This window comes from Myotis nattereri, assembly GCF_964212035.1.
Source record: "Myotis nattereri genome assembly, chromosome: 6".
Taxonomy (NCBI): domain Eukaryota; kingdom Metazoa; phylum Chordata; class Mammalia; order Chiroptera; family Vespertilionidae; genus Myotis; species Myotis nattereri.
In genome coordinates this window covers 81612506-81628261 of record NC_138081.1, presented here as the reverse complement: position 1 = coordinate 81628261, position 15756 = coordinate 81612506, and the positions used below count along the sequence as shown (strand labels likewise).

At 37.0% G+C, this 15756-nt stretch overlaps 1 protein-coding gene across 7 annotated transcripts in view; it reads right to left on the bottom strand.

Annotated features, from left to right (window-relative positions):
• PTPRK (protein tyrosine phosphatase receptor type K) overlaps window positions 1-15756 on the bottom strand; it is a 484221-nt gene that overhangs the window by 345947 nt on the left and 122518 nt on the right. For all 7 annotated transcript variants that reach the window (XM_081094205.1, XM_081094206.1, XM_081094207.1 and 4 more), the window contains exon 2: window positions 15154-15276. In XM_081094205.1, coding sequence (XP_080950331.1) covers window positions 15154-15276 — 123 coding nt within the window. The remainder of the gene's footprint in view (window positions 1-15153; window positions 15277-15756) is intronic.

Here is a 15756-nt window from a genome sequence, read left to right as displayed (position 1 = left end):
GTAGATGAGATTAACACAATATGTAGATGAGAAACAGAGAAATGAACTTACCCTTGGCTCATTCTTCAAGAGAGAGAATGAAGGCAGAAGAAGGAGAGCCAATATAATCTATTTTCTTATTAGAACAAAACCTCCCAACTAGAACCTGGGCCTATCTCTAGTCTCTGATTAAAAGTTAAAAATTTTCCCAACTACATACATGTCAAATATTCATTAGTACAAGTTCTACTTTAAGCTTTAAAACCAAAATCAGTTTGCATCATAGAAAGTTCAGATTTAAAAAAAATAATAAGCCAGATCAGGCAAACTCAGATCAGTTTTCCACATGTAGATTTTCCTGGGGCTTCTTGCAGATATTTGTGCAGTAACAGATACTCAGTTTCTACAGCGGGAGACACTTTAAAATGTTTCCAGTATCTCAATGTGCATGTTTTCTATGCCTTTATGACTACACAAGAGGTCCAGTGCACGAAATCTGTGCACGGATAGGGTCCCTAGGCATGCACGGAGATCAGAGCCAATCTGCGGGGCAACCAGTGGGGCAATCGGGGGCCCTCCCCACTGGCACCCACCTTGGCTGGCCTGGTGCCACCTGCTCGCCGGCCCTGCCCCCTGCTACCACCTCCAGTTGGTGCCTGCAAGCAGGGAGCAGCTCCTGTGCTGAGCATCTGCCCCATGGTGGTCAGTGCACATCATAGAGACTGGTTGTTCCACCATTCGTTCTGCTGTTCAGTCTATTTGCATAATAGGCTTTTATTATACAGGGTAGGCTGCAGCTTCTTTCAACATTAAGTAAAATCCAAAGGAAAATGATGCATTTCATTTTTTTTAATGTTAAAAGAGGAGTGATCACAAAGCATTCAGTTAGCCAAATATAATAATAATTAGATAAAAACAGTGTTAAAGGGTTGAGAAATAATAAACCATTTTCTCCAATTATTTATATGTCTTAAATATTCTACCTTTGCCAAGAATAATGTCTGAAAAGTTCAGCTGACCTACAATACTTCCTATGGAAATCATTTTCAGATATGATTATGTGTCAAAGTGTAAAGCACTTGCATTCAGTGAACAATTATGCAGGGAAGGTAATTTTCTAAATTGGACATAAAAATATTCCTAAGGAGCTGCAGAAAAATTATAATGGGGAAATGCAATTTATCCCTTGTTAAAAAAAGTAAATGAAAGAAATTCAAATCAATTTCTTACAAATTAATAAGATTAAATAAACAGCCATGTCATCTTGGGCCAGAGGGAAGAAAAATAATATTAAGCATCAACTACATGCTGGATACTACCAGATGCTGCAAAAACATGATATCCTTTCACTGACTTAACAAAATTGAGAGAGAAATTGTATTATTCCTAAATACTGATAAGAAAATGGAAGCTCAGGAAGGTTAGTGTCAAGACCAAATTGCAAGTAACAGAACCTGAATTTGACTTCAGGTTCCTGTGGTTCCTGTGCCCGTTTACTTACCTCTACCCTATTATATTTGTAAGATGAAAGGTTAGAGTAGAGATAATCTCTAAGGTCGCTATTAGCTTAATGGAAACTAATTTTGATGATGCTAAGGGTGCTATTTTTGTGCTACTACCAAAACAGTTTATAAAATAAGCTGAATTTGGTGTCAAAATCAAGGAAAATCCAGCACAAAGAAATGTGTCTTCTGTTATGGTATACTGTCATTATTACAGTATAGTATTGTAGTATATAACTGGGTATAGGCAAGCATTCATATTTTTTAAAAGCATGAAAGAAACCTATCTGAAAATTTTTGTTGACCACTCATTTCTCCTTACTCCTTCCAAGATACCTAATGATATCTTGGGGCCCAAAGGAGTCTACTTATCAAAGACAGATACAGAGCATTTAAAATTCCAGCCCTAGTCGGTTTGCTCAGTAGCCTGTGGACTCAAGGGTCCCAGGTTCAATTCCAGTCAAGGGCACGTACCCTAGTTGGGGGGTGGGAGGGGTTTGCAGGAGGCAATCAGTCAATGTTTCTCTCTCTGTCTCTCCCCATCCCTTCCACTCTCTCTAAAAATCAATGGAAAAATTATCCTCAGGTGAAAAAATTTACCAAAAAATAAAACAAAACAATAAAATTACAAATAACTTTTGGATCACTGCCATTGGACTAATAAAAAATAGTTTAGCCTGAATAAATAAGAGAACAACATGAAAGCTGTTCTGTTTTTTAATAGAGTTCAGTACAAAAGGCTTACATAAATACTAGAGGCATGGTGCACGGATTTGTGCACTGGTGGGGTCCTTCGGCCTAGCCAGTGGGAATCATGCTGAAACCAGCTCTCCGACATCCCCCTAGAGGTACTGGATTGCAAGAGAGTGCAGGCCAGGCCAAGGGACCCCACGGGTGCACGATGGGGGCCGGGGAGGGGCTGCGGGAGGGGCTCCAGGGCGTGTCCGGCCCTTCTTGCCCAGTCCCAATCAGCTGGACCCCAGCAGGAAGCTAACCTACTGGTTAGAGCGTCTGCCCCCTGGTGGTCAGTGCACATCATAGCAACTGGTGGAAAGATTGAATGGTTGGACACTTAGCACATTAGGCTTTTATTATATAGGACTGCGACTGGAGAGAAACCTGGACTTTATAAGGAGGAGTATGACATTTAAGAGCCACAGTCAGCACTTTCCACTGGCTTATTGTGTTCATTGATTTTAGTTTTGAGTAAAAGAGAACAGAAGAAATAGCTCCAGCTAGCTAAGGAGACTACTGGCAATGAATCTACTTAAGTAATCCAATGGTGGGGGCGGGGGAGGGAGAGGAGGGTGGCGGGGCCAAAATTAGTGCTTGTCACATAAAGCAGGATTTTATTGTCACTATTACATTCTCAAAGCCAAGTTAAACTGTTAAGATGTAACATGAAATATCTTCCAATACTGCTGCAAAGATTACAGTTCCAAAGATTTTACATAGCACACAGAAAAAGAAGAAACACAAACAATAAAATGGAGTATAGGTGTTAACCACTAGAAATTGTTTAGAATAAAAAGTGAAAAGTGCACTACCCACTTGGTTCAGTGGCTAGAGCATAGGCCTGGGGCACAAAGGGTCCCAGGTTCGATTTCGGTCAAAGGCATGTACCTGGGTGGCAGGCTCCTCCCCAGCCAGGGCCCTAGTCTCAGCTCATACAGGAGGCAACCAATCAATGTGTTTCTCTCACATCGATATTTCTCTGTCTTTCCCTCTCTCTTCTACTCTCTCTAAAAATCAATGTAAAAAATACCCTCGGGTGAGGATTAAAAAAGTAATAATAATCAATTTTTTTTAAAGTGAAAAGAGAAAGCACCACCGATCATTCCTACATATAGAAAGAGGAGGAGTTACAAAAGGTTGGAATTAAACCCACCTAGACCATCCTCATAAGTAGACCCATCCCATTCATTTACATGGAAATGCTTTAAAAGCAGTTTAGCAACAGCAGGTGATAACCTAAATCATTTTCTAAAACGCTCTTTTCTTTTTCATCATTATTATTATTTCACCTATTTATTCACTCAAAAATAATTTGAATTCCAAGATAATTAGTATAGGCTCTGAAGAAAAAGTGAAGAAAAGCTTATTCACATTTTTAAAGATTTCTGAGTCATCCTTTCAACAGTTATTGATTGTACGTCTATGTGCCAAGCACAGTGCTAACCTGCACAAAAGTCAATGGTGGTTTCCTTTCACCTTTTTCTTAATTTTAAGTATCAGTCTCTTAACTCTACTTTCAAGAACAATGTCATTTTATGAACGTAGCATACCTTTAGCATTGTTTTAGATATCATTGTTTTAAGTCACAGAGTGGTATATCAAAATCAGTAGTAAGCTTACATTTGCAAGTTTGTTATAGTTTAAAAAAAATGTTTATTTTTCATAAAATTCTAAGTTAATTCTTATCCCCATATAGAGTAGATTACAACCCCACATCCAGGAGACAAATAAAATAAATACCCAACTGCTACTTCCTACAGTTAGTACTGAATTCTTGAAAATCAAGAATTTCAAATTAACTTTTTCCTTTTTAAAAAAATTACTCATTTCTCATTAAAGAATAACTTTGTCTTGACGACTGGTTCCAAGTGAACTTCTAAGTGACACATTCCATACACAGGTGTATCCTACGAAATGTTTTAAATACATAGATTTTTGGCCAATATTTTTTTCTGAGAAAATATTTTTACTTATGATTCAAAACCACAATATAATATGTAAATAAAACTAAGCATAGAAAGAGTTGTGAATTGCATTCAAACTGTTAGTAAAACATCAGAATTGTTTAAATATTTTAAAAAGCTCCAAGTGATTACAAATGGTTATAATGAATACAAAGCAATGTATTACATACAAAGCAACTCTAGGTTAATTATTTAGATAAATATTGTTTGTATCAAGAAAAACATTTTAATGACTATACCACCTACTTTGAAAACAGACATGAACGCTGTTTTTTACTTACATTTTAACTAGTTGGGCGTTATGTGTAACAATCTAACACATTACTTTTTTTTTCTTTTCATTTAATGAAAGTAGAAGATACCTTGAAACCAAATGACGCTTATTATGTGTCAGGGAAAAGAGAATAATTTTGACTTGAATGGGGGGAGTGGCAGTATGATTCTTTCAGAATGTAAAATAAATTTGTCAAAGACAACACTTCAATGGATATAAGAAGTTGTAACAAATTTGCAGAGACGAATGTATTTATCTCTGAGTATAATACCAGCAAATAATAATGTCTTGAAAATAAGCAATGAACTGTGTTAAAACTTGTTCAAGTTGGCTCAGTTTTAATAGGCATTCCTGTAAATTTTTTAAATCTTTTGCTGCCAAATATTACATCAAGCCAGACTGGAATTATGTTTTCTTTCTGTTAAAATAACAAATTGATCTCAGTAATTTCAGTCTCCTCTTAACAGGAGGTTGTAAAAATCATTCCTAACCTTCTGTTAAATTTGAGCAGCAATTCTGTATCTCTCCAGAACAATTTTTCATGCATTAAGTTGATTTTATTATGGTTTTGATAAAAACATAACTTCACTACTTATGGAAGAACTAAGTTTTCTTATAACTGTGTTATCTTCTGCTATTTTATTTTCAAATACCAAATAGTAATTGCAATTATAATACTATCGTTATAATAAACGTGAATATTAATTATATTAAAATATTGATATGTCTTATTCTCAGGCATCTCTGCCACTATCTTAGTCAAGAGATCAACCTCATGCAATAACTTTTTGGATTCTGCCTGATATAGCTCTAAATGCAGAAAGATAAAAATTTCAAAAACTCTCTTTTTGTAAACTGCAGCATTTTCTATAAGGCTTTGGACAACTACAAAGATTTGTTTCCTTATTTATGAAACCAGAGAAACTAAAAATAATTAAGTTTCCTTGGTATGCTCCACATATTTTAAATAGTTCAACACCATTGTAGTTTATAGATCAGAAAAGTTCAATCTTCTGTAAATTAATTTTCTTCAGAGAAGGCCAAGAGACATATGAAAACATGCTCAGAGTCACTAATCATCCACGAGATGCAAATCAAAACAACAATGAGGTACCATCTCACACCTGTCAGAATGGTTATCATCAACAAATCAATAAATGACAAGTACTGGTGAGGATGTGGAGAAAAAGGAACCCTCCTTCACTGCTGGTGGGACTGCAGACTGGTGCAGCCACTGTGGAGAACAGTATGGAGTTTCCTCAAAAAATTAAAAATGGAACTCCCATTTGACCCCGTGATCCCACTTCTAGGAATATACCCCCAAAAAACTAGAAACACCAATCAGAAAGGATATATGCACCCTTATGTTCATAGCAGCACAATTTACATAGCTAAGATTTGGAAACAGCCTAAGTGCCCATCAGCAAATGAGTGGATTAAAAAACTGTGGTACATCTACACAATGGAATACTACGCTGCTATAAAAAGGAAGAAACTCCTACCATTTGCAACAGCATGAATGGACCTAGAGAGTGTTATGCTAAGTGAAATAAGTCAGTCAGAGAAAGATAAATATCACATGATCACACTCATTTGTGGAATATAATGATCAACATAAACTGATGAACAAAAACAGATCCAGGGACAGAGAAGCATTGATCAGACCATCAAACCTCAGAGGGAAGGTCGGGGAGGGTGGAGGGAAGCGGGGAGATCAACCAAAGGACTTGTATGTACGCATATAAGCCTAACCAATGGACACAGACACTAGGGGGGTGAGGGCATGAAAGGGAGGGGGGCAATAGGGGAATAAGGACACATATATAATACCTTAATTAATAAAGAAAAAAAATGTGCCCAAGATAAGGCAAGTTACAGAAAGAACCTGAGATTTGTTAATACCCCCACTGCCAATTTAGACTTACACTCAAGGGAAAACAATAATCAAACCCTTATGAATTAGTAAGTCAAGGACCCTGATTGAGAACTTTGCTCCACTTAGTGTTGGTTAAGATTATAAATTAATCACAGTCACTCAGTCTCAACAGCAAGCTGTTTCTGAATTACTCTCATTCTTTACCTGAAGGTTCTGCTTTAAGCTACAGAGCCTAGAACAGTGATGGCGAACCATTTGAGCTCAGCGTGTCAGCATTTTGAAAAACCCTAAGTTAACTCTGGTGCCGTGTCACATATAGAAATTTTTTTTTTTAAATATATTTTATTGATTTTTTACAGAGAGGAAGGGAGAGAGACAGAGAGTCAGAAACATCAATGAGAAAGAAACATCGGCCAGCCGCCTCCTGCACATCCCCCACCGGGGATGTGCCCGCAACCCAGGTACATGCCCTTGACCGGAATCGAACCTGGGACCTTTCAGTCCGCAGGCCGACGCTTTATCCACTGAGCCAATCCGGTTTCGGCCACATATAGAAATTTTTTGATATTTGCAACCATAGTAAAACAAAGATGTATATTTTTGATATTTATTTTATATATTTAAATGCCATTTAACAAAGAAAAATCAACCCAAAAAATGAGTTTGTGTGTCACCTCTGACATGCGTGTCACCTCTGACATGCGTGTCATAGGTTCGCCATCCCTGGCCTACACATTAGGTCCTTAATAAACGACACCTCAGTGGAAAGGCCTGAACCAGATACTTCTAACTCTGATGGCTTCAAGGACCAGCTTCAGGGCTACAGGCCTCAGGGCTTGATGTCACTTACACATCACCAACTGTATCAGGACACAGAGCCAGAATTCCCAGGGCTGATGACTTCCTAAAACAGACTGCAAACCCCAAATTCCAGAGCCCACGAACTAGCTAAGTCTTACTTAATAAATGATGAGGGAAATGCAACTGAAATTCTTTGTTTGGAAGACTATTGGTATTTTTTAATGTTCTACTTTCTGATTGGCGTATGATAAATCTCTTCATCCTTCTTGATCGCTAATCCATACTTGAATAGGAACTTAAATGATAACTGCGTCCTACTGACCCCTCCAAATTTAAGAATATATTTTTTGTTACTTTCCATGGCAAAGCAGTTAACAGGATAACTACTAGGAGAACCTGTCCTTCTTTATGCCAGAATGTGATTTGACAAATCAACCTGTGCAACCAGGAATCGAATCTGCAACCTTTTGTTGTATTAAACAATACTCCAACAACTGAGCCACCTAGCTAGGGCTACACCCCATATTTTTAAATAATCCCTAATTCAATCACTTGCCTTTCATTGCTTTTTTGTATATACTTCTCCTGGCAGTCTTCTGTATTTAAAAGATAATAAGCTTTTAAATTACAAGTGTCTAAGAGAGTTACTTAGCCGTCATGAGGCAAGTTTATTTTTGGAGAGGAAAAGTATAAGGTCATAACTGTCCTCTCCCTCACACTCCGCACAAGGAAAAGTAATTTTGTTTCTCTGGACTATGTATTGATTTGAAGGGACATGTTAAAGGTGACTACATAGGCTTTGAAATTAGTCTGCATGCTTATCCCTAATTCATTTAGCAAGCTAGAAGTTCTCTAGCTCTGACCAAAAAAAACCACAAAAACTATTTTTTTCTTTGTTTAATAGTAGGCTGTCTTTTCCCCTAAGATTTTTTTAGGACATATCTACTGAGATACATTATGTACCTGAAATATCAGGAAAACACTCCTATCTCAGCATGCCATTTCTGCCCATTGTAATTTAGACATTCTTCATGCTGCATTTATGTCCAACAAGGGTAATAGCCCTTACATTAAAGCCCAGCCTTTCTGAAGTGGCTCACCTTTCACTCCCTGACCCCACACCGCCTCCAACTCCCACTGCGTTTAATAAGCAACTCAAATGTGGTAAACTATCTTCTCTGTGCTGAGGACAAAAGCACCAACAGACGCATGATAACATGGTTTGGAAGAACACATTGAAATAAGACCGTAATTCCAGTCCTAAAATACCCCATTGCAAACAAAGTCTTAAAATTATTTTCAAACCCTAAACTTTAGTCTGAGTCCTTCAGTCCATGAATTTTTCTTCTGCCATGCATGCTTTAATGAGACACCAGATAATATATGTGTTTCTAAAGGTTTGCTTAGACAGACATGCAGCAAGTGTTCATCAAATAACTAAAAACAGCAGACAGGTAAATCAAAGGAAGGACAAAGCATCGCCCTAGGGGGTGAAAATATCCTGGAGGGAGCCCAAAGGGCAGCAGAAATTCCAAACAACAGCAAGTCTGACAGTCCAATTCATGTGACACTCAAGAAATAGTCACTTAAAGCTTTTACATTTTGAAAAGAGCGTTTTATATAAAATTGAAAGAGCATGTGAATTAAATGTAATACATAGCTGACTGTATAGTGACCTTAAATGCCCATCATCAAGTCAAGGACATCTGTCACCTAAACTGTAATTATAAAAGCAAGATGGTTCTGGAGCAAGAGTAATTTTGATATTAGACCGATTCACTCTACTCATCTCGAAAATTTCACGAATTTTCTAAGGTCTATGATTTTACTGGGAAATTCTGCTTTCCAAAAAAAATAAAAAAATTCATTATATTGTTTAAAAGAACAAAATCTGAACGATGCATCGTCTTCCAGTTTTCAACTGAGATTTCCTGGCTCTGTCACCGTCTTAGATCTAACACCTGTATCCAATACTTCCAGGTTTTCCAACTGCGGTAATGAACCCTTCCCCCTCTCTCCTGCTTGTCTCCCTTCCCTTCTCCCCATGGCCACCCATCTCTCCTTAGGACAACTGTGCAGATTCACACAGACACTATCTTTGGCTATTTTAACAGACAGCAGTAACTAGATGACAAAAAGAAAATAAACCAATATTTTGGCCTGATTAGCTCTGTCCTCTAACACAAACAGGAGTAGCCATATATTGCAACTCAATGCCTCTTTACCAACACTGTATGCACATAACTTTATTCCCACACCCTCTGCTATGTCTGCCTCTAATAGATTGGCTGTCAAATACTTCTGTTAGTCCAAATACGTGAGATTTTGGCAATTGTGGCCTTGTAGAAACACGGGCCTTTGTACTGTCTATAACGGAGTGAAAATATTACACAGAGGGATCCACTCATTGTCATGAGTGAGTAACGTTCCCAGGGAGATTAACTATAGGTAAGAAATAGTAAGTTGCCAAAAAACTCCCTTGAAATTAATCCTCAAAGGTATTAAAATGTGATACACTGCACACATAATATTGTTTACTACATGAAGACTAAGTCTTCTCTCATAAAGTGAAGACACTAGTAGTATTATATAGAAAACATAGTTGAAATTGTTACCTAAAAAATGTTATCATGTGAATCAATTTGTAAATACCAACTTTTTATTTGATTTTCATTACATCACACTATGGGAAGAAAGCCAGGCACAAAAATCATGTGAAATGTGCATGTTCCCCACTGAATACACAAACACATTTAGTCTTTCCAAACAAATATTTGAAGAAGCAAGCCTTTTTTTAACAGCCCGGATAATAATTCTGAGATAAAAATAAAAAATAAAAAACACAGTTCTAAAAGCAACATATATATATATATAAAACCCTAAGCAACTGGTGGACTACTTGACCAGTCGCTATGATGCACACTCAGGGGGCAGACGCTCAATGCAATAACTGCCCGCTGGTGGTCAGTACACTCCCACAGCAGAAGCGCTGCTCAGCTGACTGAGGGATTCCAGACACTGGGCTCATGGCTGGAGAGCGTCGCTGCCCTGGTGCGAGCCTCTCCTGCAGCACAAGCCCCTCCCACCTCTGTGGCAGCACTACTGAGCGGCAACAGAGGCAGACACCATGGGGCCAGGATGAGTGGCATGGCATCTGGCCAAGGCTCAGGCTCCTCCCCAGCTGCCTGCTGCTTCACGCACTACTACATCCCTGGGGCATTCCCCTGGATTGGGCCAAAACCAGCAGTCCTACATCCCCCAAGGGGTCCTGGATTGCAAGAGGGCGCAGGCCAGGCTGAGGAACCCCACCAGTGCATGAATCTGTGCACTAGGTCTCCAGTTTTTATATAAAAACGCATTTCTTATCAGCATTGTTTATTTCTCATCCTTCTCTCTGTAATATCATTTGCTCTCTACATTTTAGTTTGGGGACTTGACAAGAGGCAGAATTGGGATCCAGTAGGGCCTTAAACTATTGAATGACACCTCACTGTTTTATGTCAGAGGACGAATGATTCCTTACCTCAATCTCCAGATTAATTTAATGGCAGAGGGTTTTTGTATTTTACCATACATATACTGTGTGTGTGCATTTTACAGAAGAAACTCTACATGTTAACTTATATTATTTTCAGTGAAATGCAGGGGCATGAAAGTGGGATACAATATAGCCATAACTTTAAATACTGTCAAATAGGTACTCTAGAGACTCTCAACTAAAATTCAATTAGTCATTTTACAGAAACCTGCTAAAAAGAAAAAGCAGTTATAATTACAGTAAAAGATAAATGTACTGAGATGTCAATCATGATCCCTACGCTCAGATATAAGACAGAACACATAGCAAAATGGTCAAATGAATTCGCTTCATAAGGTCATAATAAAAGAATGTCTAACAAACAAAGTCATGGACACAGATGTATTCGAGATGAAAAGCAATTTCTAGTTCCATATATCTCATTCCTTGTGGCTTTGCTTTTGTATATGCCAGACTTTCAAGGAGTAGTAAAAAGAAATTAATTTGACAAAGGGCAGACAAAGAGATCATAAAGGGAACTACTTCTTGGTAGTATTAACAACATTTAAAATTATATCCAAAATAAATAGGTGAAACAATTTTATGGTAAAAGCCAAATATTAATAGTTATGTGAAGGTCTTCTAATTATATTAAAACTTATATTGAACTGAACATAATACTTGGGAAATGGGGAAATTTTTTCTTAATTTTCTAACAAGAGAAACACCTTTTTGATTTACCACCTGTCCAAATTATTTTAAACCACATTATGTAAGTTGACATTTTTGCCTGAGCAAAATGAAATAGTATCTTGGGAAATCAAAGATGAAAAGTATACTTTATCTTCATGAGGACACTGTAGCTTAGTGGAGAGAAGGAAGAAAATAACAATACTATAATAGTTGCAATAAAAATAACTACAAAGAACACTCGGAACATATTTGAATATGAAGATAGAAGAAATATATGAATTCAAAGCCAGTCAGGAAAATGTTCCCAAAGCAGATGAAACCTGACTAGACACAGTAAGAATGGGTAAGAGTTTGATGGGTGGATAAGTGGAAAGATAACTAAACATTCAAAACCTCTGAGATTTTTCCCTGCTGGTGTGGCTCAGTGGTTGAGTATTGACCTATGAACCAGGAGGTCATGGTTCGATTCCCAGTCAGGGCATATGCTTGGGTTGCAGGCTCAATCCCCAGTATGGAGCATGCAGGAGGCAGCCAATCAATGATTTTCTCTCATCATTGATGTTTCCATCTCTCACTCTCTCTCCCTCCCTCTCTGAAATAAATAAACTTTAATATATTTTCTTATTTATTTCAGAGATGGAGAGAAAGAGATAGAAACATCAATGATGAGAGAAAATTATTGATTGGCTGTCTCCTGCAAGCCCCACACTGGGGATCAAGTCAGCAATCTGGGCATGCCCTGACGGAGAATGGAACCATGACCTCCTAGTGCATAGGTCAATGCTCATGCTGGGCAGGCTAAAAGAACATTTTTAGAAATGTTTATAGCAGGCCTTTCAGCTACCCTCTCAGTCACCTGACAAAGGTAGTGCGGGGGTAGGAACTGCTGAAAAAGCATTGTAAGCAAATATTGATGGCATTATGCCTTCAAGGCAGAACAAAATTTTCTTCTTTGCTGTATTCTTCTACCCATCTTCAATCTTCTTTTTTTCTAATCTATTTATTGACCCTGACTTTCTTTCCTTCTATTTTTTCCAGTCCAAAAAGGTCAATAAAATGAAGCCAGTTAAAAATGCCCATGTATTTTATGGAGAATTCAATAGTTCAATACCAGTTTGTAACATAATCCAGACTTCTTTACTTTAGAATTGCCAAATATTTGAGGGGTTTTTTTAAGTAAATGTAAAAAGGAAACATGACTGACAATTTATTTGAAAATAAATGGATTGTTCATTAAATTTTAATGATAAATCCAAATGTATCCTTTTTTCCATCTTATGAACAGATAATGTTCAGTGAGCATTTTAAAGGAAAATAGAGCAAAAACGGTATATATTGTATAAAGAGACCAGTAAGCGAAGAATATAAGAATGGATGCTCTCTTTCACCTTCTCTGAAGACGAAACACAAGTTACTTTTGGCAAAAAATAACGCATCCATGACCTTTCTTCCTCCTCTGCATGATTAATGACTTAATGTCCTACTAATTGGGAGATGTGGCTGAATTTCAAACACTTTCATTTTCTGTGCATATCATTCTGTACTGTAACCACCTATTAAGCTGTTCATCAAAGGTGAGCCAACAAGGTCATCTGAGCAGCATCTCTTCACCTATTCATTACCCATCTTCAGTGGTAATTAACAATGGTAACATTTCCATAAATCAACATATTTCTGATTGTTCTCTGATGATAAACAGTGAGAATGTGTGCATTACAGCCCACCCCTTTTTAATTTCCGATTTTAAAAAATTGGTCTAAATATACCACAGAGAAAACCCAGGTGAAATATTACAGGAGTTTCTTTAATTAACATGTACCAGGAAAATAAGGTTATGTACCTTGGAAGGAAAAATACAAACCTATGCACAAAAATAAATGAGTCTGCTGACACGTAAGGGTCAAACTAAGAAGCCAAGGGTGTCAGCCACCTAGTATCAATTTATTCCTCTCGCAAGAAACTTATGGCTCAGTTCAGCTTCACAAATAACCATTTGCCTACTCAGCCAAGGAAAGTGACAATTTGGAACAGAAAGCAGATTTACTTCACCCTACTCTCGAAGAAACATCATACTCTTAAAAGGTGAACCAATTAAAAACGTTCCAAAGGATACGTTTTACTATATTCATTTAAAACCATACTTTGGATATGTATGTAACATTCGGTTTTGTTTTCTTTGTGTACTTGTGATGTGTTATTGTTTATTGTTGATGCTTCCAATTTTTTATTTTTTCATATCATATTATTTAGCAAGTTCAATCACCAGAAATGACATTTCCATCAGCTATGTCTAAAAATGTCATGTGAAATTCACACTCAGTTTAGAAAGGCTTTTCTGAATTTAGAAAATTCATAAAGATTAAAGTATTTTAAAGGACTCACAGTAAAAATACTGAAAATGTATTTTAAAACTGAAATTATTAGTAATAGCTCATCAATTATGTATGATTATATATTACAATTGATGATTATGTGTTATATAGTATACTATTATATTACATTGTTAAATATTATTATATTTAGTTGTGGGAGTCCAGGACGAGTCACCCCAAGAGGTGCCAGCCATGAGCCCGGCTTTGGGCTGAGCGGTGCTCCACAGAGGGAGTGCACTGACCACCAGGGGGCAGCTCCTGCATTGAGCGTCTGCCCCTGGTGCTCAGTGTGAATCATAGGGACTGGTTGACCGGTCATTCTGGTCTTCCCCCATTCAGTCGCTGGGCTTTTATTATATAGGATGCCTGTACATAGTGTATCATAATACCACATTTGTTTCTTTCTAAATAAGGAAACAGTTTATTCTCTTTAGTACAGTATTTTAAAATTCCCATTTGCACTGTCAATTTTTACAATAAATGTTGTTAAACATATATACACAGGGTTTGGCATGAATTCCAAATTAATATATAGAATCAGAGTCACAAATATTAGTCTGATCGTGTATAAAGTGATATGTATATATTTATGTCCTTAAGTTAGTTAAGAGAAAACACAACTCAAACTGGTTTAAGCAATAAGGAAATATATAATTTCACAAAACCAATAACCTAAGGATTTAACAAGGTCAGGGTAAAGAATGAACAAGGCTCAGCTCTCTTTTCTACATTTCACTCAGAAAAGACCTTCTCTGTTTGACAATTTGGACTCCAGGTTGCCTTTCCTCAGAGCCACGGCATGCGCATGACCAGGGAAAACAAGAAAAGCAATCTCCCTACCAGGAAGTAAAGATCCTTCCTTCCAACTTGTATGCATGCATATAAGCATAACCAATGGACAGGGGAGGCCAGGGGATTGTCAAGGGCGGGGGAAAAAAAAAAGGACACATATGTAATACCCTTTGTAATACTTTAAGCAATAAAACAATAAAAGATAAAAAATAAAAAATAAATAAAAAAGATCCTTCCTTCCTTCATTCTAATTGGATCAGACCTATATAGGTACCAAGTGAGCTGAACTCACATTTTAGATTATTTTGAAAGAACTTTGTTTTTTCTTCATTTTACTTTTTTTTATTTTTTCATTTCTTGGTTTCATTTCCATTTGACTTTTTATTATATAGGACTAAGAAGGAAATATTTTTCCAAAGTCAGAGATAACAAAGACATAGTGAGCTCATGAAGAGCAATAGAATTAAAGAAAGTTACTGAGGGAAAAACAAAGAATATATTAAAGCTCTTAGATGTGGTCAAGTAGCTTGACCATAGTAGTGTATTGTAACAATTAAACTATTATGTTATACCTATCATACTAGTAAGAAGATGCTACATATTCCAAAGCCATTCCCCCAAAACTGGGTAAAACAAAATGATTCTCACCTTGAGGCATATCAGGTGGCAGATAATGAGGTTCTTGAGCACTAACATGTACCCATTCAAAGTCATCATATAGATCCTGGTGGTAATCACAGGCCCCCGGACCATCATCAAAAGTACAGCCACCTAAACCGGGAGAAGAAGAACGTTTAGATTGCTACATTCCAAACAGGGAGAAGAAGAACGTTTAGATTGCTACATTCCAAACAGGGAGAAGAACAACGTTTAGATTGCTACATTCCAAACAGGCATGCTAAAAATGAAGAACATGCTGGAGAAGGAAACATACTGAATATGTAATGTAGTACTATAATTTTAATAATAAATGGAACTATCCTGTTAAATTTTCACATAAATTAAAATTTCTATCAGTAGCTCCAGCTGGAACCTCAACAGGAAGGCTGAGGCACAGGTTTTAAAATACCAAAAATAATATGAGATACATGTACAGTGTTCGATACACATATAGGGAGTCTTACCTGAAATGTATAAACCACACAGAATCTAAATAGTTTTTAACAACTTTAGTGGATATAACAGGAAACAGAAAAAGGAATAAAAATAGTCTCTCCATAATGCAAGTTCAAAAAGGTGAAGTTAGTACTT